The sequence below is a fragment of the Lissotriton helveticus genome, chromosome 1_1 (assembly GCF_964261635.1).
Source record: "Lissotriton helveticus chromosome 1_1, aLisHel1.1, whole genome shotgun sequence".
Classification (NCBI taxonomy): Eukaryota; Metazoa; Chordata; class Amphibia; order Caudata; family Salamandridae; genus Lissotriton; species Lissotriton helveticus.
Genome location: NC_136057.1, coordinates 1,655,198,384 through 1,655,223,107, shown reverse-complemented (window position 1 = coordinate 1,655,223,107; position 24,724 = coordinate 1,655,198,384). Strand labels below are relative to the sequence as shown.

The following is a 24,724-nucleotide window of genomic DNA, read 5'->3' as shown; positions in this document are numbered from 1 at the left end:
GCTCCAATCCTAAGACTTCAAAGAATCTTAAAGCCAAAAAGGCTCTGCTCTACAACACGCTGCTCTCTTCTTTGACACTCGTTGGTTGTTGCATCGCTCCTATGTCATGTATTGGATGATTATTTGCTATGCTCCTACTGTAAAGCGCTCTGATACTCTTGGGTCTGGACAGTGCTATAGAAAACTTCTTAAATAAATAAAATATTCCAATCAACAGCCCAACACGAGGGGAAGGGATCAGGGGGCCGATGGATATGTCCTTTAATTGCAGCTGTGTAGCAAACTGAAGCCTTGTACACCCACAGCCCATTACTCTTTTCACTATGATGTGATTTCTTTTATGAACTTTCCAAACAGGATGATTTTTACCTTGTTGAGCCAGTTATGGTGTCTTTTAAAACGTGCAGTATTTAATTTCACAAAGTTGCTCGTTTTTTCGCTCATTCCAGCCTATGCTGCTGTTCCTTACCTCTTGTCATTTGTGCGTACGAACAGTATTATATAATCAGGGAGAAGTCAGCCAAGGGGTTGGTTGTTTAATTGTTCTCCCTTCTTCTCCCTTCGTATGTTTGCAATTACTGTATCACAGAGGGGAAACTGCCATTACAACGAAGCCTTTACAACGAAATCGTTAACCACGCATGCAGTACAACGCATGCGTGGTTAACACGAAAGCCTTTACCACGCATACCTTTACTACGAGGTTTGTAGTAAAGATATATGTGGTAAAGGTAAAAAGTAAAAAAAGGGGGGCTTGGGGGGGGTCTCCCCCCCAAAAAAAAAACTCACCTGAAGTCACGTCGGGTATCAGCGTCGTTTAAGAGAAAACGGAAAATAAACTTCCGCTTTCTCTTAACGACGTATGACGTCACCACGCTAGTAATTGTGGTAAATGTTATGCGTGGTAAACGAATTCCGTTGTAACGCATGCGTGGTAAAGGCATGCGTTGCAACGGAATTCGTTGTAACGTTATATATTCATCACAGAGAGGCTGCCATCGCTTCTGTCCATTCTTTTAGAGGTGATAGTCTTTTGAAGATTTGTTTCGTAGGCTTTTGACGGTTGAGAGAAGTGGAAGTACTCAAAACTCACCAAGCATTGCTTTATTTATTTTTTATTACTTACCGATCGAAGTCTTAAAGGTAAATACAATTTTTAAAAACGTTGCAACATACGCTTTTTTTTCTTTTTTAGTTTTCGGTATCACTTAAGACCATTGACAAAGCTAATAAGTCCCAATAGCGAGACCTGTTGGCTTTGCCGGTGCTTCTCCTTTCTTGTAGCCAATAATTCATGGCACTGGTTTGTGCGAGCTGTTGACATTTTACTTTCTTTATTGATCGTACCCAGTTCTACCGCTCACTCGGCGGTTTCCGAGTTGCAAACACCTGGATTATGAGTCTTGGAAGGATGTCTGCAGTATACGACTGACTCACAAACCCCGTGCCCTCCGCCCTAGTCTCCACCGCAGCCTCTCATTAGTCCCAATCGCCGCCTACTTTCAACTTTTATCTCCGAAATCCAGCTGGCGGGACTCCGTCTAGAGTGCATGCCCGGGCCTGCTGCTTTTCAGCGGGAACGCGCCGCTGGAGCGCTCACCGCTGAGGTGATTACGTTCGTGTGCGTGGCAGAGAAGAGAGCGTCAACGCCACGTACGTCACCGTGGGCTGACGTCCTGGGAAGGTCCGACACCATCCGTTCAGCTGGCCCCTCTATCGAAGCAGGACTCGAGCATGACCGTGTCAACAAGAAACGCGTACTTCTTAACATCCCTTCAAACCCTTAGAAATAGTCTGCTAGAAAAGTAACACCCCTTTAAACGTGTTGGCCGGAATGGGCTCCTTTATAACCCTTCAGCCTTTGGAGGCTCCCATGGAGGGTGAGAGTGAATGGTTTTGGAAGGTGATTCAATTGAAATTAATAAAGAATAGATGTTTTTGGGACGGTGAGAATGAGAGAGGTTTATAGGGCGGGTAATCTTCCGGTCTATGAAGACGTTTTGCCTGTTGGAGGGTGAAGAGGAGTCCAAGGAGGTGGATTTCCTGTAAGTGAGACTGCGTGGAGGGATGCGCCAAAACTAGCCATCGCAAAAAAAATATTTAAAAAAACAATAACTTCCCCAAATTGCAATATGCGAGTATGTTTACCACTGAGCCTGTACCTATCTGGTCAATTTGTCCAAACGATGAAAAAATATATTTTTCAAATAAATTGAGTAGTTTCTCCTGCTGAACTGTGGCAGCCACTGAGCCTTATCAGCAGCCATCTCCTAAATTGTGACCAATCACAAAAAGCCATAGCGGCCATTCCCGCATTGCCAGTGTCATCTGATGATGACCACCTCTGAAAGATATAGCATAATTACATGCTTTTGGAATTGATTGGGGCTTGCCAATGTGATGCTGTTAATGTCATTTGAGATTAAAGTTGCCTTGGCTAGGTTGATGCTAAAGAAAACGCTCATGATGTTCAGAAGATGACTGGCCCTTGAAAACTTTCTGTTATTCGGGCGTAAACTTGTTTAATTCCGGTAATTTTGCATTACGTTTGTAAAGCGAAATTAACAAAATATTCCATCATGCCACGTAATGTAATTTCCTTCCGTTCTCTGGAAAAATGTAGCACAAGTGCAAAGGAACAGTGTGTATGATTAGAAAGCAAGCTGTTGGCAGTGCTTGTACTTTTTTGCTTTTTTTGTGTGAGAAGTGTCCTCACATCAATGGTGGCATTTCGTGTAATTTTACAGAATTCTCACATGATTACATAAAAGCACATTTCTCACAGCCCTAGAGATGATGCGTATTTCTCCCTGATAATCAGAGCGAGTTTGACACCTCCGGATATAGCATTGTACCAGGAGATTTCACCCCAGAACAAAAATGCATGGGGAAGATGTAGCTCTTCATAACCATAAGAGTAATATGACGTGCTACAAAAAAAAATAGCTTTTATGGAAATTGGCTTTGCCAGAGGCTAAAATTACACCTGTAATGATGAATGTATAGGAGATGGGGCCTAGTGGCTAGAGCTACCATCTTTCGAACATGGGGTTTCCTGTTTAAGTCTGGCCTTGGCGCAGTTTCCTGTGACTGATTCTCAGTCAAATCACTTACTCTCACTGTATCGAAAAAGGAAATCTAATGTGTAGCATACTCCTATTCTGTTGTTAAGTGCTGTAATTGACCGTTGGCCAGGTTTGTACACTGGAAATAAAAACACATTGCATTCACCTCTCTGTTTTCGACCTCATAAGAATGAAGAGCTGTGGCAATCCAGTAGAGTTTGTGGTATCTGACCTTCCTAACATTTTAGCATCAAATGGGCAGCAGCTCATGCACGAATCAATGACCTACAAATGTTAAAATGCATGAGGTTTGAGAGATTTGGGCCTTGGGGCAATGTCCGCATCTCTCACGTCGGAGATATCTGTTTGTGGATATCAACACACATCAAATGAATTGCAGAACTCGACAAGGAAAAAGGGCTGTATAGGTCTCCTTTTTTCTAATTTCTGCAACTCGGGAATGTCCTGGAAAATTATTAAAATGACCTAATCCAACTACCTGATTTTAGCCTGATGGACCCTGAACTGACCATGCAAAATATACTAAAAACAAGTGGATATCCACAATATATTGGGCTCTCTTTTGCAGTTGAGGGAGAGGTGGACTGTAGATCTGAGTCCTTTGAAGACACTACTGTCAAGAGGCCAAAATAGCTGCGAGAGAGTAGTCCATCTCTGCTCTGTCCAGTTTAAATACTTCCATAACATGTATTATATTATAAAATGGGAAAGACATCCAACCTAAATTGTAAGAGTTGTGGGGTAGAAACAGGCTCCTTTCTTCACATGATCTGGGAGTGTCCTATGATTCATGCATACTGGTCTCAGATTCATGCAGTCTTGCAGACTGTGATCAGGGTTCCCCTCATGTGGGATCCTAGAACGCATTTGTTAGGGGTATCACTGGACTGGGACTTACCAGAAGTAATGAAGTTGCTGCACATTGGGTATTTGAGGGCAGAGAGTGACATTACCTAATATTGACGCATGCCCATTGTGGCAGAATGGCTGCAGTGTATGGATTATTGTGCCTTGCTAAAGGGTACAGTATAAGAATGAGGACTGCTCTAGGCAAAATAAGAAAATCTGGGGGAGGTTGTGGAACCATTTCCAAGATGTATACCCTGGGTAGGCATGTGGTGCTGTGACATTTCAGCGCTCCGTCCATCATCTCTTTGGGTTTGCTTTGTTCGCTCTGAGTTGGCAGGGTATGCCCAGACGTGGGTCCCTTGCTCACTTCCCCACTGGATTCAGGCTAGCCTGGCTGATGAGGGGTGTTGCCCCAAATCACATCCCAGGATGATTGTTTCCGGTTTAGGGAAGACCTGGCTGGGCAGTTCAGGCTGGACTGTTCCTATGAGGAACAAAGTCAATACTGATTTGCATATGGCTGGGTCTGAACTGGGGTGGCAAAGTGAGCTAAAGAACGATGATTGATTTAATCCAGATCTGTGACAGGGGGCGAGTGTCTGAAAAGTTTCAGCGCTCCGTCCATCATCTCCTTGTGTTTGCTTTGGAGACATTGTAATGAGGCACGCTAGAAAATTGTTTATATAATTTGAATCCAATTGGCCCCATCTGCTTTAATATGTTGTCAATACATGTTTGTGCTGTTGTTTTCTGCTTATAAAATAATAAAAAGTAAAGAATGGACTCCGGGGAACCTCGGTGAACACTGCATATGCAAGGGAATACGGTTATTGGGTGTACAGGCCACTGAGGAGAAAAAGCGAAACCACAGCATGTTACAGTGATGTGCTTCTGTCCTCCAATTCAGGTCTCCCACATTTGCTGGTGGTCTTTTCTCCATCTCCAAGGAGTATTTCTATCATATCGGTTCATATGATGATCAGATGGAGATCTGGGGAGGAGAGAATGTGGAGATGTCATTCCGGGTGAGTTTTTGCATTGTGTGTTTATATGTGTACTACATAAATGTGGATACTATGTTGTTTGCAGCCATAATGAGGACATGCTTGTTGTACCTTGGCCTGATGCTTGCTTCCTACTTCATTGATGGGGAGAGGATTCTTTTATCTCTATTTTTCAAGTAACTCTGGCTCAGGGTGATCTCTTCACACCAGGTCATTGTGGGCACCATTTCCAGTTGTGAGCATTTCACTAACATATTGATTTCAAGTGTGTTGGCTAATTAAATGGAAGTAAAATAAGACTATAGCATGCAGAATGCATTAGGCTATCACACATTTGCTGGTGGTCTTTTCTCCATCTCCAAGGAGTATTTCTATCATATCGGTTCACATGATGATCAGATGGAGATCTGGGGAGGAGAGAATGTGGAGATGTCATTCCGGGTGAGTTTTTGCATTGTGTGTTTATATGTGTACTACATAAATGTGGATACTATGTTGTTTGCAGCCATAATTAGGACATGCTTGTTGTACCCTGGCCTGATGCTTGCTTCCTACTTCATTGATGGGGAGAGGACTCTTTTATCTCTATTTTTCAAGTAACTCTGGCTCAGGGTGATCTCTTCACACCAGGTCATTGTGGGCACCATTTCCAGTTGTGAGCATTTCACTAACATATTGATTTCAAGTGTGTTAGGCTAATTAAATGGAAGTAAAATAAGACTATAGCATGCAGAATGCATTAGGCTATCACACAAAAGCCCTGGACTGGAAATGGTGCCAGGAAAGACCTGGAGAGAGGTGGTCACCCTACTCTAGATCAGAGGTCTTCAAACTTTTTAATGCCGAGACACCCAGTCAAAATTTTTGTAGCCGTAAGGACCCCCCTGAAAGAAATTTCTAGAACTTGGTACTCCTCATCGTTGACAACTATCAACAACCATAAACACCCCCCAATTCCAACAGCAAATCATTTTGCAGTCGGGAAATATTAGACCGTGTTTAGCAAACCAAAGGTCAGTGTACATGAGGGCATGGTCAAAGGTGTGGCTAAAATCAAAGGGCCTTATCTATGAGGAATTGAAGTAGGGCGCCGCTTCAATTCTTCTTGCTGTGCTGCCCTACACCAACGTGAAAGGGCCGGAATCACCGTATTCATGAAATCTGGTACATTCCTTCCCTTACTCCATGCATTGGCGCACAAATTACTGCCTGCGCCAATGTTGGCAGGATTGTTTGTGCAGGAAAGAGAACCAGTGGCGGTGCGTCCATTGGGGACGTTGCCCCACTAAGCCACATGGACGACCGTCACGCTAAATTTACATTCAGTATTAGTAAAGTAAAACAATTTTACTATATAAAGTAATCTTCTCACGCTCTGCCGTCTCGTTGCATGCTACCGGGACAAGCCCGACTCAATCTATCAGATGGCGCTGCGGGTGGGGGCGGGGCTACGGCAGCTTGCTTGAGTGAGCGCAGGCGGCACTAAAGCGCAGCAGACACTAGTGCACAGCAGTGCGCATGTCCGTTTTCGGGTTGGTCAATTTAATGGCCAGCTCGAACATGCACACAGTAGTACTGCCCCCTAACCCCCTTTACAGACAGCGAGTCAAGTGCGAGCTTGCGAGGGACCAGAGGGTGCTTCTTTATACTGCAGCTCCCGAGTCTCGTAATGGGCAGGGAGTAACCCTGCTCTTAGCCTATCCTGGCGCTGTGGCACAGTGGTGCTGCTAATGCAGCGCCAGGCTTCGCTGTATGGGTGCCGCGTGTGGGTGGTGGTACTGCCGCACTTATATAGCCAATCACTGTGGCTTATGTGAAGCCAGGCAGTAGTGATTTGCCATTTCTCGCTGTTGTGTCCTCGCCGCACATGCAGCAGACCGGGTGACGTCACCGCGCAACACCCACAGAGACCTCGTGAGTCGTGCCATTGTCTAACTGTCTATAGTGTCTACTACAGTGAAGTCTACTGGACTGAAACTCTGAAACGAAACTCTTGGACCTTCGACGTTCCACATCGACTGGAAGACTGAAGACATCTCCCTTGTGGTCAAGGATTGACCACCTTGGCAAACAGGCACCACCGGTATCTTGCCGGTTTTCTTTGTCGACGCTCCTGCCGGAACCCAAAGACTTAGCGACTCAGGAACTGGACTTCCAGACTTCTCCGACTCCAATCCACATCCACAACAAAGCTGAGACCCGTGGCGGACAGAAGAGACGTGGGACCGGACATCCTGGACTACCTGCTCTTTGCTAACCGTGCAGCTTCTGAGGTACCCTCGAAGTTGTGCATTGGGGATTGGGAAGCCCCAGACCAGAGCAGCATTTGCACCGAAGCTCAGCCCTCCACACTCCAAGAGTGTCGCGTGGGGCCTGCGCCTGCATTTCAGCTCAATGCGTCTTCCAGTTGCTATCCCTTTGGCTAGTGAGCCCTCCGAAGACTTTGTGAAACTACACTGCTTGCCTGGTTGCTCCGGGCTTGCTCCAGCTTCCCTGCAAAGGAGAAGCTCCCCAGACCTTGCTGGTCTGAACTGAAGCCAATCTTCCCATCCTGCGTGGATTGCGTTTGCCAAGGCTTGTTGGGTCCAATCCGGATACCGACACCACAGTCAACAAGATCCTTCGTGGGACAGCTCGAATCCAGCTACTGGTCGTCGTCGACGCCTCCTGGTCCTCGTGGCTGCAGAGACAAGTTTCACCTCTTCACCTGATTGCATCTCGACATCGCCTGGTTCCTTCCTGGTCACTGGCTTGTGACCCAGACTCTGTCCTCTCTGCTTTCAGGTTCTTCACTACTCCGATCCACCCCTTGATCCACCCGGACACTTTTCTCCTGGTCGCCTGTGCAGCACTTTCTTGCAGCTATCCATAGGAAACAGCGACAAAACCCAACACAAAAGAATACCTATGCACCCGGCTTCCCTGGGGACTGGTAACTCGAGTACTCTGATGCTCCCGTGGGTGTTGACTCTCGAAGTGTCTTAGTTTAAAAGGGTTTTACCGTAGTCCATCCGGAAGTGTCCTAAATCTACTACTTTGTAACTTTTACGTTCCCATTATAACTCTATGGTAACTTGCGTGTGTGTTTAGACACTGCACACGTCTCCCGTGGGCCTCCTACTTCCAATCCCTTGGTTGTTTAGTGTAGCCCCAGCGATTCCCTAGGCTCTAGGCCTATTCACTATTCCTGAAGTGGTTCTTATACCACTTACTTGGTATATGGTTCGTGAAGCCCCTAGGGCAGAATTGTATTTTGTGCAACTTAAAGAATGCTGATTGAGTAACTTGTACTGTATCTCGATCTCTGACTTCATAAAGAGTTCAGAGGGGTTGTGTTAGTAATAACTACATATATATTTTATATATACCTTGTGTGGTGTCCTTTCATTATAATTGGTAAGACAGCTGGCTTCACATGCTCTCTGAAGTTTTAGCCTAAGACTGCTTGTCCATGCTACCACTAGGATAGCTTTGTCTATAAGGGTGACTTTACAACCCCCATCATAAGGGTCGTTTAGACTGGTGCAATGTGCCCACTAGAATAGTGGACATCATATACCAGGCTAACTTCTCACAGTTACATATGTCAGTGGGGACACGAATACAATTAGGGCCTGTCAAGTGTCAATCCAGAAGAGAAAGTATCCTGTGGCAGGCTCCGTGCGCAGCGCCGGAAAATTATCCTTGTTGTCTCTGCCAGTGCCAGCCCAGAGACCGGCGGGGACTCGCCGAGAGTCAGTGACACCGTGATGACCCCGAGTAAACTTCACGGTCACTGGCGGCGGCGTGGCGATACGACACAACTGTGCCAGGACTCACAGACACTGAAGTGTCGACTCATTGCCAAGAAGAGAGGCATTGGTGAATGGTGATCGCGGTCGGCGGGCAGGCAGGCAGGGGCACGAGGAGTGTGGCAGTGCTGAATGTAGGGCCCACTTCTCCTTCTAGATACACCAGGAAGTTGGAACCATACTGGAGTGCTTGTTTTTAAATGAGGAAACTGCACACACGCGTAGAGTGCAGGGTTGGATGCCTCCCAATCAAGTTTCACCCTCGAGTTTCATCTCCCCTCCACTTTTTTAGGGTGTCAGTATGAAAACATCTCTAGTGCCTGCGATAGTTCCCAGGGAGACCTTGACCTGACATTTCGTTAAAACAGCTGCTAAGTTGCAAGTCTGAGATGCTTTGCATAGGTGTCCTCCACCCCCCACCTCCTCCCCACCACCCCCTGCCCAAAGAGCGTTTTGCCCACGGAGTTCATGGATGACTTACATAGCCAGCCCATAGAAAATAAATCTTGTTTCTGAGCGAGCCGTGTCTGCTCTGGTTGGAGGCCGGTATGCTCTTGCATCATAATACATTTTCGTGGTGTATACAGGAAACTTGAAGGTCTGAATTAGAGCATCCTGCCATAGCGTGTAGGGGTGAGGGGTCATTACTACTGTAACGTTCGGGGGTGCAGGACTGAGGTACGATGACTGAGTTGGGTGTAAAATCTTACTGCAATAGCCTGGTGCTCTAGGTGAGCAATTAGGTGAATTGATAGAGCTGTGTTACGGCCTCTGAACAGCGGGGGGTGGTGCAGTTCAGAGATTCTTTTACTGAGTTGTCTGTGGCATCTTAGTGCAGCTCCACATGTAATAGCAGCAGGTGTTGTGGGTTAAGACTGAGGTGAATTAGAGCTTTGCGGATTTGAGAATCGGCACGCCTGTGTGTGTCTGTGCAGGTTCTGTCCTTAGTGTCTGTCTTCCCATACGTCTTGCTGTGTTGGCCAGAGGGAGCTGAGAAAAGATGTTCCCAGGGCCTGACCTTGCGCCTATTTGTTACTCTATCCGTTACAACTAGTAATTCATTAATGGATTTTCAAATCATGGGTGTTCACCTACGGCAGGTAGACCAAAGAGAAAACCACACTCGGATATACAACACACGCTGTTAATCTGCCCCACTAAATGCACAAATACGAGCGAATTGCTCGCTAGGAAGCAGGCTTAGATGTTCTGCTTTTTGATGCTGAATATCCCCTGGGGCTTTTTGCTGCTGAAACTTGTAAGAACAACAAATTAATAAAAACGTATGTTTTCAGGGAGGTCCACTAACTCTAAGGCTAGCTAACAATAGTTATTATAATAATTATAATAATTTTCTTGCTTCCTCAAATTTGCTAAAAAAATACAGTTTGTCCACTCTTTTTTCAAAATGTTCTAGGGGGGATAATGCCCCAAACCCCCGGTACACAGTGCAGTACGACAATAATGTTACTCCTCACCATTTTTAAATGTCACCAGCCGCCACTGAGAAGAACCTTCGTGCACAAAAACAATCCAGTGAGGCATTTTCCTCTTTCCATATGTGCAGAATTCAGCACACATGGAAAGAGGAAAAGACTAGGAGAAATGAAAACCTTTCTTTTCATTACGCCTGCTGTGGGGAGGCGTATGGTTTTGGCTCTTCCCCAGGTTTACATGGTTTTGTAAATCTGGGGCAGCATCAAAATCCACGAGTGTTGCTTAGAACACCCACCGCAATGCCCATGGGACACCTAATTGACATAGAGTAAGGCAACACAGTGATTTGCATTGTTTTGTCTTACTCCATATCTATGAGGCCATGCAAAGCCTTTTTATTTTTTAAAATTTTTTTTATTGTTAGCAAGCTGACAAAAAAAGACACAAATTCATACATGTATTAAAGGACATCAAGGAAAATATGTTATATAACAAATGAATTAATATATAAAGACATAGAGGAAATTCCAAATTCATGATCAGTCAATATAGGTAGATTTCTTTACACATTCGTAAACAAAAACATTGAGCAGATTTTTACTCTAGGAGGGTTCCCCAGTTTCTATTAAATTTAATCAGTGAGCGCGTTCCCCTAAGATTTGCTAGGGCTAGCTCCATGGCATGTATCTCTGTTGCTAGTTCCCACCAGTCCCAAACCGTCGGTGGTTCCGTACAGATCCAGGCTCTAGCCAGGGTTAGTTTAGCACAAGACATGAGTATAGTAACTAGAGCAGATTGTGGAGATGACAAGGGATAAGAGTCTAGTAAAACCGAAGCAGCCGTAAAGGTAGGTAACATAATATTCTTTATTCTCAAAACATTCTGTATGTCCCCCCAAAAGGTCTTAAGTTTGGGGCATGAGAACAGCATGTGTACTAAATTGGCTGCATCGGCTGAGCATTTAGGGCATTTAGTGCGATGACCATAAACGGCGTTAGGGGACCATCTAGAGATTCTTTCAGGGGTATAATAGAGCATGCAGGTTGTTCAGAATTGTTGGAGCCTAAGGCTGGATGACCTACTAGTTTGTTGATATTAGACAGAGAATGCTCGATTTGTTTCGGAGTAATATTTAAACCCAATTGAGTGCCCCACTTCGCGGCTAGTTTAACACCATCATTCACTTTAAAGTTACTGAGTGATTGGTATGCCTCGCTTATAACTGATTTGTTCTTGTTTGAGTATAAGCAGGTCCATACATCGCATTCAGCAACATTTTGAATCTTTTTTTATTAATCAAATAATCGTGTATCTGTAGATGTTTATACCTTGTGGCTTCCGGTAAGTCATATATTCGTTTGAGCGTATTAAATTCCAAGAACCCTTGCGTGCCATACAAATCCGCCAAAACCCTAATCCCAAGTGCCGCCCAATTGTGAGTGATATTATCCGTAAAGATAGCCGGGAGACCTGGGTTAACCCATAACGGAAGCTGTGGATGAAAGAAAGATGTTTTGCAGTATGTTAATACATTGCCCCAGATCCTAACAATGTCTCTAGCAGTCTTGAATCTCACCCTCTTGTAGTAATTCGGGTCATTAGCTCTAAGCAAAAACAAAAGTGAGTCTTGTTTCAACATAAAAAAGTGAAAAAATAAAGCTCTTTCTCCGTGAAGTAAAGAACGCAAATGTGTAAAAAATGCAGACCAGAAATACAATTTAAAATCTGGAAAGTTGAGCCCTCCCATATTTGTATTATTTTTTAGCAATTTTAATGACCTTCTCGGCTTCTTGTAGCCCATATAAAGCTAGTCAGAACTCCATCTAGATGTTGAAAGAACTGATTATTTAGTGCCAGTGGGATGGATCGAAATATATAGACAAACTTTGGCAATACCTTCATCTTTATGAGATTAAATCTTCCAATCAGATTCAGGGGCAATCTGTTCCACTTTTTTAATAGTAAAATGGTTCGTTTGATCAGTTCATTATAGTTTATATTGTTAATATCTTGTATTTTGGCCGTTATTTTGACCCCTAAATAGGTAGCGTCTTTGCAGATCTCGGGGACAACCACGGCAGGGGAGTAGTTGGCTATGATTTGTGTCTTCTGTGGGTTAAGTTTATAGCCAGACACCTTCCCGAATTTCCCGGCCTCTGTAGAGATCCCTTTCAATGCTTCAACAATGTCAGAAGTATAAATGGCAATGTCGTCCGCGTAAGCTGTCATTTTCAGCTCCTGTGAGCCGGAGCTAAAAGGTACAATCAAGGTTTGGGAGTGAAGGGCAAGCAAAAAAGGTTCTAACGAAAGGGCAAATAAAAGAGGTGAGAGGGGACAGCCCTGACGGGTACCACGCTTTATTGGGAATTCTGAAGAGGTCAAACCCCCGTAGCTAATGCAAGCGGTGGGATTATCGTATAGTGCCTGTATGCCCTTCAGGAAGTTCCCCCCCGAAACCCATCTTAGACAACGCGCTCCAGAGATAGTCCCACCCCACTCGGTCAAAAGCCTTTTCAGCATCTAATAAGATCATGCCGAGTGGGGTGGACTCTGTCTCCGCAACGTCAAACGCCGTAATGGCCATGTTTACATGTGTCGTAGTGTCTCTCCCGGAGATAAACCCGTGTTGTTGTGGGTTAACAATTTGTGGCATGATAGGAGCTAGTCTGAGTGCCATGATTTTTGCGAATATTTTCGCATCAGTATTTATCAAGGAGATTGGTCGATATGACCCTCTCTCCTCCTTGGGCTTATCTTTCTTTAAAAAAAAAAAAAAAATGTTTAGCCCTGTTCCAAGATTTGGGAGCCTTTCCATTTAGCCCAACTGATTGCATAACTTCCAGCATTAGCTGTTCTAATTCCATTTTACAGGCTTTATATACTTCCAGGGGTATTGTATCCTCTCCTGCCGCTTTCCCGGTAGGCAGGAAGTTGATGGCCTGATATAATTCTGCCATCGTTATATCGTCGGACAGTGAGCCCATGCCTAAGATGTCCTCTGTGTTCAATGAATATTCCTCAACATAATCTCGGATTAGATCATGGTTTACATAGTTGTCTGGGGTATATAGATTTCTATAGTAATCGGCAAATTGTTCAAGTATATCTTGTGGCTGGTTGAATAATTTGTTGCCATGCCCCCGGATATTAGAGATTAGGGTGTCTGCTCTGTCTTCGGCGACTTTATAGGCCAGGATTTTGCTGATTTTATCCCCCCCCCTCGTATTGTGCAATTTTAAATTTATGAATCTTGGCGCTACTTTTTTGGATAAAATTAGATTTTATGTCGTTTTTAAGCGCACTGAGTTTGAGGCTGATTTCTGTTATTGTTGGAAGATTTAGCTGAAGCGCTGAAGCCAGCAGTTCTTCTTGTTTAGTTATGCTTGATATTAGCATGACCTTGTGCTTCCTTCGTTCTACGTTTTGCCTGATCACATAGGCCTGCGAGAAACCCCTGATACTAGCCTTGCAGGCATCCCATACCATACAGCATCCAGCTGAGTTCTTGATATTTATAAATTCAATGAGGTGGGCTTTGAGCTGCGTCATATAGGTTGAGTCTGAGATTAAGTATCTAGGAAAAGAGAATGGTCTAGGGGGCGTCCTAATGCTTGGTGTGTCAAATGTCAATATTAGTGCGTTATGGTCTGAGGTAATTCGAGGGCATAAGACCATGGAGCTAGTTCGCAATAGATTATCACTAACTAATGCCATGTCCAATCTGGTGCACAGTTTATGAGGCGCTGAGAAATATGTATACCCTGGTGTTTTTGGGTGTAGATGGCGCCAAGCATCTTTGATATGATTCTGGCATAAGTCTAATATCGATGACCTGGTCTTATGCATCCTCTGATGAGTACTCAGCTTAGTTGTATCAATTTTATAGTCCATGATGCAATTAAGATCCCCCATTATAATAATTTCCCCCTCCCAATCCAAAAGTTTCATATTTAATTGGTCGAAAATCATTGGTTCATCTAAATTTGAACCATAAACCACGCATAAAACATATTTGTTGTTTTCATAGTTAATTTGTGCGATAGCCCATCTGCCGTCCTTATCGTGGGCAGTTTGCATTACTTCAACCCTGAAGCGTCTATCCTTGAGGATAGCTACCCCTCTTGTGGGGCTCCCAAAAGTAGAGCAGACCATAATGTCATACCCCAATTGGCTTAATATTTTTCTGTCCTTCCATATAATGTGAGTTTCTGACAGTAAACAGAAGTGGGGATTATGTAATTTTAGCTCTTCTGACACCAAAGATCTTTTGTTTTTACTGTTCAGCCCCGCTACGTTCCAAGCTAGACATTTTATTACATGCATTTGTAAAGTAGCAGGAAAATCAAACCCAGCTTCAAATAATCAAATAATTGGTCTTGGTCCCTCAAACAACTAACACAGCCAGTAACCCATTCAATAAACAGTGTTTTGATGTTTTTATCAGAATCTTCATTATATTCTCCCCTGTCAGCCTACAAACAAATTTTAAGTGATTTCTTTCCCTCCCCCCAGCTCCCCTAGCCCCCAACCTGCGGAGATGGGTCCCACCCCCCTGGCTCTCTCCCCAGCCGGGGAAGAACCACCCTCCAGCTAAAGCTGCCGTTGAAAAGGCAGCTCGTGTGGTGGATCACCCTGAGAGGCTCCTGCCCCCCCCCTTGTCAAACATCATTGTACATACTAAGCAAGTGTTAAATAAGAATGGAGCTTATTAAGCATTTATCATATACTGAGGGGTAATCCTCTATTGACCCCTCTAAACTAAATCCTGTCTCTTGAAAAGATTATATATTTATATTATTATTTTTTTTCCCCCCATCACCCTTAGGGCCAGTTATGGTTATTTTACATCTGGCTCTAGCTAGAGCTGATACTAGAGAGGTAAGCCTCTGCCTCCTTAGCATCATTAAAGAAATGTTTCCGCCCATTTCTAATAACCTTAAGGCGGGCGGGTTTCTTGGAGGAACACCTGCCCTCCACAAGACTTAATGGGGTCCATCAGTTTACGGAGCTGCCACCTCCTTTCCATGGTGTCCCTGCTTAGGTCTGATCGTGCAAAAAACGAGAACTCCCCTACAGCTATTGGAGAGTTAGGGCGGGCTCTCTGCCAGACCGACTGGCGCAAAAGAAAGTTGCCAAAATAAATTAGAAAGGGACGTGGAAACTGATTCTCTCTATTTCTTTGAAACAAAGGCAGACGGTGGGCCCGCTGGATTTGCGAGTCCCAATCCCAGTCTGCCAAGTCAAGAAAGGCCTTCTGGAGTACCCCTACAATGTACGCTCTTGGGTCTGAGCCCTCAGATCTCTCCAGTATACCAAATAGTCTTAGATTAGATCGTCTCTGTCTGTTTTCCAAATCCTCGACTTTTAACTGTAGTGCAGTCAGCTGGTCATCATGCTTTTCCACTACAACTGTCATTTTAGTGGTTGAATCCTCCACCTCTACCACCCGTTGCTGTAGTTCCTTGGTTTCCTGCGAGATCCCCCCGATTTTAGTGGTAAGGTCGCATAGAGAGGATTGCATCTTATTATTGTCCTCCCTAAGTTGGAGATAGTGCTCCTGTGCTTCTGCACGTTGGTTGCTCAGCTGCTTGCTCAATATCTTTAGTATTTCGTCCAGGGGGGGAGAGTTGGCAGCTTCCGTTCTTGAGTCTTGTCTCAATGATCCCTCATCTGGTGGGTTGCCCCTGTTTTTAGCCAAAACAGGTGAAGAAGAGGCTAGAACAGGACCGGGAATTGACCCCTCTGCAGGGTGACTTTGACCCACCTCATAGACATGATTGAGACGCTTGTGCCGCCGGAGCTTCATAAACAATTATGCTACAGCAGTGCAAGACTCTCCTATATCAGCCGCAAAATATTTTGTTAGTTTTTTAGGAGCTATCAAAATTTAGATTTTAGTAATACCAGGCCATAAGTCTATACATAGCTGTCCCATCAACACCTCCTCAGGGGGCTAAGAGCTGTGTAAACAGAATTACGATTCAAAGCATGCACTTCACAGCCCAGTTAACTTCATACTACAACAACAACAAAAAATCTATGCCATCACAATGCTTGGAGTGATTCGGGCAATTAAAGCCAGAACTGCTCCCAAGCACCCTTTAAATTTGCAGATTAACTTATAGCGCACATTTTCATTTAATTCAAGCAAGCAGGCACCCTGGCACAAAGGATTGTCTGCCCGACCTCTTAATGTGAAAGCACAGGAGACTCTAACTTCAGCTAAAGCATTTTAACAAAAGGAATGAAGCGTCCTGGACCGTAGTCATTCTCCAAAACCTAGAGCACATGTTTTGGATTCTAGGCAGAAGTGAGGACTGGGAATGCGCGACCCCTTCCCAAGACTCTACGGCCCCGCTGGGGGTCACGCCCCACCTGATTGAAGACCTCTGCTCTAGATGGACATGTCTTCTGGTCACATACTCTCAACAGATGTTTCTTCTAGCATTCTGATTTATTCATAGAACTTTGCTTCCATCTTATGCTCGCTGTATTCCTGTATATCATTCTCTGTATCTTATCGCCTACTCTGGCTAGATCGGTTTTCTGGCATCCTAAATTGGCTGGATGTTTCTTCTGGCTTCCTACTATGGCTGAAAGTCTCATCTGGTCTCCTACTTTGGTTGGACATCTGTTCTGGCTTCTTACTTTGACTGGATGTTTCATCTGGCCTTTGCACTGACTGAATGTATTTTATTTCTTCCTACGGTGACTGGATGTCGCTTTCCCTTCTGGCTTTCTACTCCGGCTTGATATGTCTTCTTGTCTTCTATTCTGGCTTGGTCTCTTCAGTAATCCCAATCTGAATTAACACCATTTCTGGACTCCTATTATGGCTCGATGCCTCCTCCTTCCCTGAACTTGAGCTAGATGTCTTTTTTTCCTCTGACTCTGGGTGGATGTGTTTTCCGGCCTCCTATTCTGGCTAGATTTCTTTTCTGCATCCCTATTCTGGCTGGCTGTACCCTCATTTCTCCTACTCAGGCAGGATATGTCTTTTGCCCTTCTCTTAATGGATATTTAATTTGGATTCATGCTCTGTTTGGATGTCACTTTTTCCTACTGCGCCAGGACGTCTCTTCTTTTCTCCTGTTTCTTTTTTTATCATACACTGGCTGGAGGCCAGCCCTGGCTAAATGTAGTTGCTGGCTTCCTTCTCGCTAGGATGTCTCTTTGGGCTTTGTCCTCTGGCTGAAAATGTCTCTTGAACGCCAAATACCAGTGCTGGTCGTAGTTCATTCCTCCAGTGACAAATGTGGCCGCCCCTACATGGATAGATTTAACTCGTGACCCTCTGCGCCTTGAGCTTTCCTGCATGTTTGGATTGTACAGTGATCGTTGTGGAGTCCGAACGTACTGCTCCTTGAGCATAAAAGTGCCTGCAGGTGGGACTATTCGTATTGGGAACTGAATTTGTCACTTCTCCTGGTAGTGCATGTGAGAAAATACTATTGTAACGAGAAGAAAAGTGGAGAAAAACAGCACGAAAGTAAAGAGGAATATACAGGAGGAGAGGAGACAAAAAGAGACCATGTTTTGAACTAAAAAACGAGGAGAGAAAAAAAGCCACACCGGAAGAAAACTGCAAAACGTTTAAAAGTTGGGAAAACCTCACGAAAGTAGATTGAAAATGCAGGACAGGAGCAATACAAAAGGAAAGCAGAATATTGATAAGAGAAATCGGCAGAAAGATCTAAAAACAGGGAGGGAGAGATTACAGGAGAAAAATGGGACACACACTTGAAATGAGGAACAAACCAGGAGACAAACACAGCAATAATGAAAAGAGAAAGAACACAGCAGGAAGACAAACTTGCTCTGCACGCCGAAGGCTCTACTACGAGTGAGCTGCTGCACAGCTGTTATATCGACAATTCTTCGAACATGAAGATAAACAGATTTATTATATACATGCAAGCACAGTGCAGCTCGTAAAGGAAACTGCCCAACTGCCACACTTAAAAGCAAGCATTTTAGTAGTATATAGGGCAACAGAACTAAGCAAGAACCTGCCATACAAAGCATGACTCCACTTCAAGGTATAATACCTATATTAAGAATATAACACAAGCATGTCCCTTTTCCTTACGCCCCTGACACACTTCTAAGATGCTGATGAAAACAGTCGTGTGTTGCCCTGATCAAAGATTGGTACAGCGCTTCTCCTAAAGATCGCCAGGAAAGAAGAGTTGTTTGTGGCCGTAAGGAAAGTGCAGACTTCAACTTGAACTATTACTTCCCCAAAAATTTAATATTGCATTTAAAAATAACAAAACTGCCACAGTACTTAGTTTCAATTGAGGGATGAATGGTGAGGTAAAACTTCAGCATTTATTTCTCCAAGTCTGGCCGCCTACCCGGTCAGGATTATAAACCATATAGTGTGTTAATTTAGATATCTCGAAGGGCAACGACTGCCACCGATGTCCTTGATCAATCGCTCTACCTGCAAGGAAGAACGTAGACTTGACTTCATCTCCAACACCATCTTCTCTCTCCCGCTAGCATTACTCCCCCATCTCTGTCACGGGCCCTCATAATGTCGCGCCAGTATTCTAGATAAAGCATCGAGAGTTCTTTAAGAACCTTGTGGCCCCAGGGCCACCGCCCCGTTTTCCCCACTAAGTTGCATCAACCGTTTTATTGCGTGATCTGTTTTTAGACCTATTTAGTACAAGTGTAAATGGACAGTTTAGGAGCAAAGGAGTAGAATGTTTGCATTTTTTACATATGCAGATTCGGTATTTGTAATTCAGAGACGTACACAATTCCTGTACAAAGCTGCACTAACAAAAATTGTAACATAAGTGGGCTTTCAGCCATCCATTTTAATAGATTGGTTTAGTCTAGTGTCATTCACATTTTGCTTCCACCCACCACCGCTTACATCATGGGGTAATGGGTCCGCTCGCTTCACTGTGAGTGATGGTATTTTGCTTGTAAACATCTGCTACAATGTAGTCCACTTCAGTGTCTGGGTTGGTACGCTCATCTTTATCTCTGCTTTCATTCATGGCTTTTTACATTTATTTTTTTCAAATAATTTTCCCCTTATTTCTTTATTTGAGCATACGCACATCACCTTTAGAAGGCAGCATTTTTTTTGATACTTGTACACTTATATTGCTTATTGAATATGTTTTGCACAAACAAAATAAACCGTAATCTTGCAATGGCCATTTCTATTGTCTTTGCCAATGCTTGTCATGTGCCGCCTTATTGGAACCGGAAGCAATTATGCTAGAAAGACACTTCTTTATTTAAAAATAGTTTTTATTGGCATTTGTCAAAATAACAATACAACATTACTGGGAGAAAGCAGGATAAAGGAGTGGGAGTTAAGGGCCGGAAGGGCGACAGGACAGGGACAACAATCCGGGAACAAGCCACGGTTCCACACACAATCCAGGACATGAAGAGGTACATATTAAGCCGCACAAATGACCAGTAAGGCATTTTTGGTATCACCGACCCGGAGTGACGGAGCTAGAGTGTTATAGGCACAAAGTAAGGATTACAAGCAGAGTGTAGGAGGAATATTGAAATTGCATATGGAAACACTGGACAAGAGGCCTTAGCGGCTGAAAAGTATCACATTGCAGTTCAATAAACAATGCAATAGGGTGATCGACATTCACCCGTCCCCTACTGGCTGAGCCCCCTCTTCAGCTGCTTCCTTCGCAGGTGAACTAGATTCCCTGTGGTGGAGAAAAGAGGCAAATGGTTCCCAGGTATCCCGGGTTAGGGAGCGCAAAGGCATAAGTGAGACAATTATTCCTGGCAATACGCTACATCGGTCAACACTGCTTTGGAGGAGGGGGTGGGCTTCCTACCCCAGTGTATGGCGACCCTGCATTTAGACAGCAGGAATAACATGGCGGTCTGGCAGCGGTAGGATCTGGGTGTCTCTTTAGCACACCACAATAGCCCACCAAAGGGGTGAGTGGGAAGTGAGTGTCCAGTGATAATGCGCATGGTGGCAAAAACCTCGGCCCAGAAGCATGCCACCTTCAGGCACTGCCATGCAAGGTGGATACAGGAAGCAGGGGCACGATTACAGTGCAGACAGCAGGGGTCCAAGGCCAACCCCATTTTGAAGAGTCTCGTTGGGGTGCGGTTTAAAAATATAAAGTGTATGAGCCCAAGTCTATAGTTGGTGGAGAGAAACTCCAATTGACCACAGCAGAAGGACCACTGCTCGTCCGAGAGGGGCGGAGAGATGTACTTTACCCAAGCCACACATTACCTAGGGGATACAACCGGGGAGGAAAACTGCATAGTGTTATAAAGAAGAGGAATCATTCTGTGGGCAGATGGTGAAGTGAGGAGGTGTTCCAGAGGCAGGAAGGGCGGTGGGGAAGAGTGTCATTTAGAGTGTGGCTGGTGGCATGTAAGAAAATTCAACTTCCTATCCAAAACACTAGATGACACTATCATGGTACAGTCTGTGCTCTATGAACTTCTGTGTGGCAGAAGCCCGGGGCTGAAATCACGACGATAAAAACTAATGTCTTTATATTGTCCTCTTATTATTTTAATGCAGTCATAAATGTGAGGTTTGACAAAGTGTGGTGGAGGATTGAAAATGTTTAGATACTAGTCAACCAAATTACTGTAATTATAATTTATATTATAGACTCAATAACCAATATGGCCTTTTCACTGGATATTGTGCTAGCTACATTTCCTGGTGCACAATATTGCCAAGGGTATTTGATGTTTTTCACGATTTCTTCCTTAGGTGTGCTCCGTCTGTGATAGGTTCATCACTGGTGACAAATGTCTTATGTTTTCTAGGTCTGGCAGTGTGGGGGGCAGCTGGAGATCATCCCTTGCTCTGTCGTAGGACACGTGTTCCGCACAAAGAGTCCCCATTCCTTCCCGAAGGGCACACAGGTCATCACCAAAAACCAAGTGCGGCTGGCAGAGGTCTGGATGGACGGGTACAAGGAGATCTTCTACCGGCGGAACCAGCAGGCAGGAAAATTGGTGAAAGAGGTGAGCGGTACAATCCCTGGGCAAAATGGATACCTGCGCTTCGGTGGGAGAGATCTGAGAATGAAGTGGATTTGAGAATTGGAACATACAAATATTTTTCTTTAAACTACTCTCTGTCAAATCGATTCCAGTTTGTCTGCCTTTTTAAATAACAACCAAGAGTTCAGTGATCCAGCCATCTCCATATTTTCCACTTATAGTATTTCACCCTCTTTGTATTTCCTTGCAGTCTTTCCATAATGAGCTTTTGAAAATGTGAATAAGTTTGAGCCTCCATGTTGGACTTGGCCCTTCTGGCAGGTTCACCCCTGAACTTTTTGCTTTTAATTGTGACATGGTGTTAGTGATTTTTGGTTTTTGCGCACTTTACCACTGTGTCCCAGGGCAAAGTGCGTGCGTGTGGTGAGATGCGCCTGCCCTCCCATAGGAATGCATGGGGAATGTATGTGTCTCTGGTAGTTCCTGATGCGTGGGGTGTGCAGGCTCGAGTCCGCTATGTGCAGACTCGTGTGATTGAATGCTGCGCAATGATGTATGCTGCATGATTGTGTCTAGTGTGGAAGTGCCACTTCTAGACATTTGTGTGCGTGTGCAGTAAGGGAGCTGGCGTGTGATTGGCTGGAGCTGGCTGGTGAGCCTGGCTCCAGGAGTCTGGGTGGGTCTGCCCGGTGGTGAGTGGAGAGATTAGCATGCTGATGTGAGGGAGGGGTGCACCTGGTACGTGAATAGGGCTGGGCTTTCCCCACACAATGCTGGCTCCGCCCCCTGTGGTGCGACTGATGACCCTAGCCTACCTAGTGAATAGGAAGGGTGGCTGAGCACATAAAGAGTGCTCCAAAACCAGCTGCGACTGGTTTCTCCCCCACCCTGCACCCAAGACAAAGGTTTACTCTGTATAAAAAGGGTCTGTGTCCCCTTACAAAATGTTCTTGTTTCTGACTGGAATCTGCCAGGGCCGTGCTGCTGCTTGGGCCCAGGGGAAGGCTTGCCTCCCTGGGCCCTGCCCAGCCCCTGGATGCCTTGAATTGCAGGAGGAATTTCCTTTTCTGGGAGCTGGTGTGCTCCACCTTTTTATCCGGACCACTGGGACCCATTCTGTCCTTTTTGGAAGTTGCCAAGGCTTGTTATAGCCTTCCTGCGCCTCATTATGAGGATTGGGCGCTTTGATTTGACCTCCCTGAGAAAGGGAAAGCTTGGGGGCTGAGCAGCGCGGCGCTGCAGCCCTTCCCAAGGGGACCCCCCTCGTGGGGATTCCCCCCTCCTTTTTGTGCCTCGCATGTGCCCACCCTGCATTGTGCCCGAGTCTCGATATATTTTTATACACGGGTGCCCACCCCGTTTATGGGTGCCTTAGTGAGTGCCCACCTCGCTTCTATGCTTTATTTTAGTACCGAGGGTGCCCACCCCTCCTTTCTGGCCGAGAATCACCGCCGCGGCCCGAGCCGCGTTAAAAAAATGGCCGCGAAAACAGGAAGTCAGGCGGACGGGCGCCTGGAGCGGGGCGGGACTTCCGCTTGCTTCCAGGAAGTCCCGCCCGCTGCCACGCTGCTATTGGCTGCCCGGCCGGAAGAAGAGACTGGCTGCCTTGGAGCCCCGAAGGCTCCACACACGAAGTCCCGGTCTCGAGATGGGGGACCGGGTGAAGAGCGGGCAAAGCAGGCGCATGGTCAAGGCGGGGCTCCCATGAGGAGAGAGAGCCCCGCCGAGCGCTACCCCGGCCCAAGGGAGAGGAATCCTGCCCGCAACCGGGTAAATGCAGCCGGGTGCCAGTGTTGAGCGTGTGAGCCCCCAAGTGGGACTCCGACGGCGGTAGCATTTCTTGCGGGCCCCGAGGGTCTTGGGGGCATTCTGGTGATTCTGAGTCCCCCGAGAGGGACTCCCAGCGATGGGGGCATTTTTATTTAAGGAGCTAGGTAGCTCCCCGCCCCCCCATGAGTTGTTCAGAGCCCGAGAGGCTCAAAGGGGGCATTTGTTAAAGCCCACGAGGCTTCCGGGCGTATTTCTCTCGAGCCGGTCGAGGCTCCAACGATGGGGGCATTTCTTTTGTTACGGAGCCAGGGTGCTCCCAGGCTCACATTATTTTCAGTGCCTAGATGGCTCCTGGGCACAGTTGATTTTCGGGCCTAGAGGGCTCCAAAATGCACCTATGTTTCTTCTAGAGCCTAGAGGGCTCCAAACCTTTTGCGCAGTCTTTCCTCCAGAGGTCTAGTGAGAGCCCTGTCGCAGTTCTTGATTTCCAGCTGCCCAGCACGTAGTGGGCAGCTGCACCGTTTAGGTTTCTTTCTTTTAGGGACACATGTACTTTAGACTTTGGAGTGAGGAGCACTCCTTCATCTCTACCTTGGCCCTCCCCAGCTGCGCAGCACTTAGTGCCAGCTGCAGCGTTTAGGCCCTGTTCTGTCCCTGTCCTCAGCTGCCCAGCAAGTAGTGGGCAGCTGCTACGTTTAGGTTTTGGCGCAGTGGCGCAACCTGGACTTTGATGTAAGTTCTGTGCTAATGTAATTTCTGCGAAGTGTTCTCCTGTGCTGCACCTCTGAATGTGTTTTGATGCGTCATGTGCCTTGTTCTTACACCTCTGAATGTGTTGTTTATGCATCATGTGTTCTCCTGTGCTGCACCTCTGAATGTGTTTTGATGCGTCATGTTCCTTGTTCTTACACCTCTGAATGTGTTGTTTATGCATCACGTGTTCTCCTGTGCTGCACCTCTGAATGTGTTTTGATGCATCATGTGCCTTGTTCTTACACCGCTGAATGTATGTTTATGCATCATGTGTTTTGTTCCCATGCCTATACCCCTAAATGTATGGTGATACTTAGGTGGTTGTTTTCTCCTAGTACAGGTGTTTCTAGTGAGGTCCTGGTTCCCTGCGTGACATTCTCCTAAGGTGGTTAGGGTTGCGTAGGTGGTACTTACCTCTTACCAGTGCTTACTGGTTGTGTGCTACATGATTATTTGGTGTTTAACTATCTCCAAGGGCTTGATACTGAGCTTGCCCCCTGACCAGAGTCCCAGGACCAGTGGACTCTATTGTGCCTTCCCTGACAAATTGCTGGGACTTGTCTGATCTCCTTGGGCCGCTGGGGCCTCGCCTGAAGTGTGCCTCGCTAACTCCCCTGCAGCTCGTGCCTAGCCGCCCTCGCCAAGAGCCGCACCGCTCCTTGTGAAGCCGTGCTCTGCTCCGCCTGGGTCGCCCGCATCCTGCACCTCGGCAGCTTGTGCCTGGGCCGCCCTCATGCCTCGAGCCGCACCACTCTCCTCTGAGCAGCGTCCGCTTCGCTGGGCCGCCCGCACCCTGCCCCCTCCTCCTCTGAGCCCACACTTTGGTCGCTCCAACCAAACGCTTGTAGCGCGCGGGTCGCCACCGCCCTCTCAGGCCTACTGAGGAGATCACTCGATTATATGTTCTATGGTCTAAAAGTGTTATTTCTAAAAGTGCTTATTCCTGACAGTGGTCCAGGTGGCCCTGTCCTGTACATATATCCCCTGTAAATTCTGCCCGTGCCCGTTGGCACATTGTAAAGTGTGTGTTTTTATCTAATGTGTTTTGGTGTAATAC

The 24,724-nt window shown here is 45.9% G+C and overlaps 1 protein-coding gene across 1 annotated transcript in view; it reads left to right on the top strand.

Annotated features, from left to right (window-relative positions):
* GALNT6 (polypeptide N-acetylgalactosaminyltransferase 6) overlaps positions 1–24,724 on the top strand; it is a 250,105-nt gene that overhangs the window by 197,257 nt on the left and 28,124 nt on the right. The window contains exons 6-7 of the mRNA XM_078688863.1: positions 4,843–4,960; positions 20,965–21,165. Of these exons, the coding sequence (XP_078544989.1) occupies positions 4,843–4,960; positions 20,965–21,165 (319 nt within the window). The remainder of the gene's footprint in view (positions 1–4,842; positions 4,961–20,964; positions 21,166–24,724) is intronic.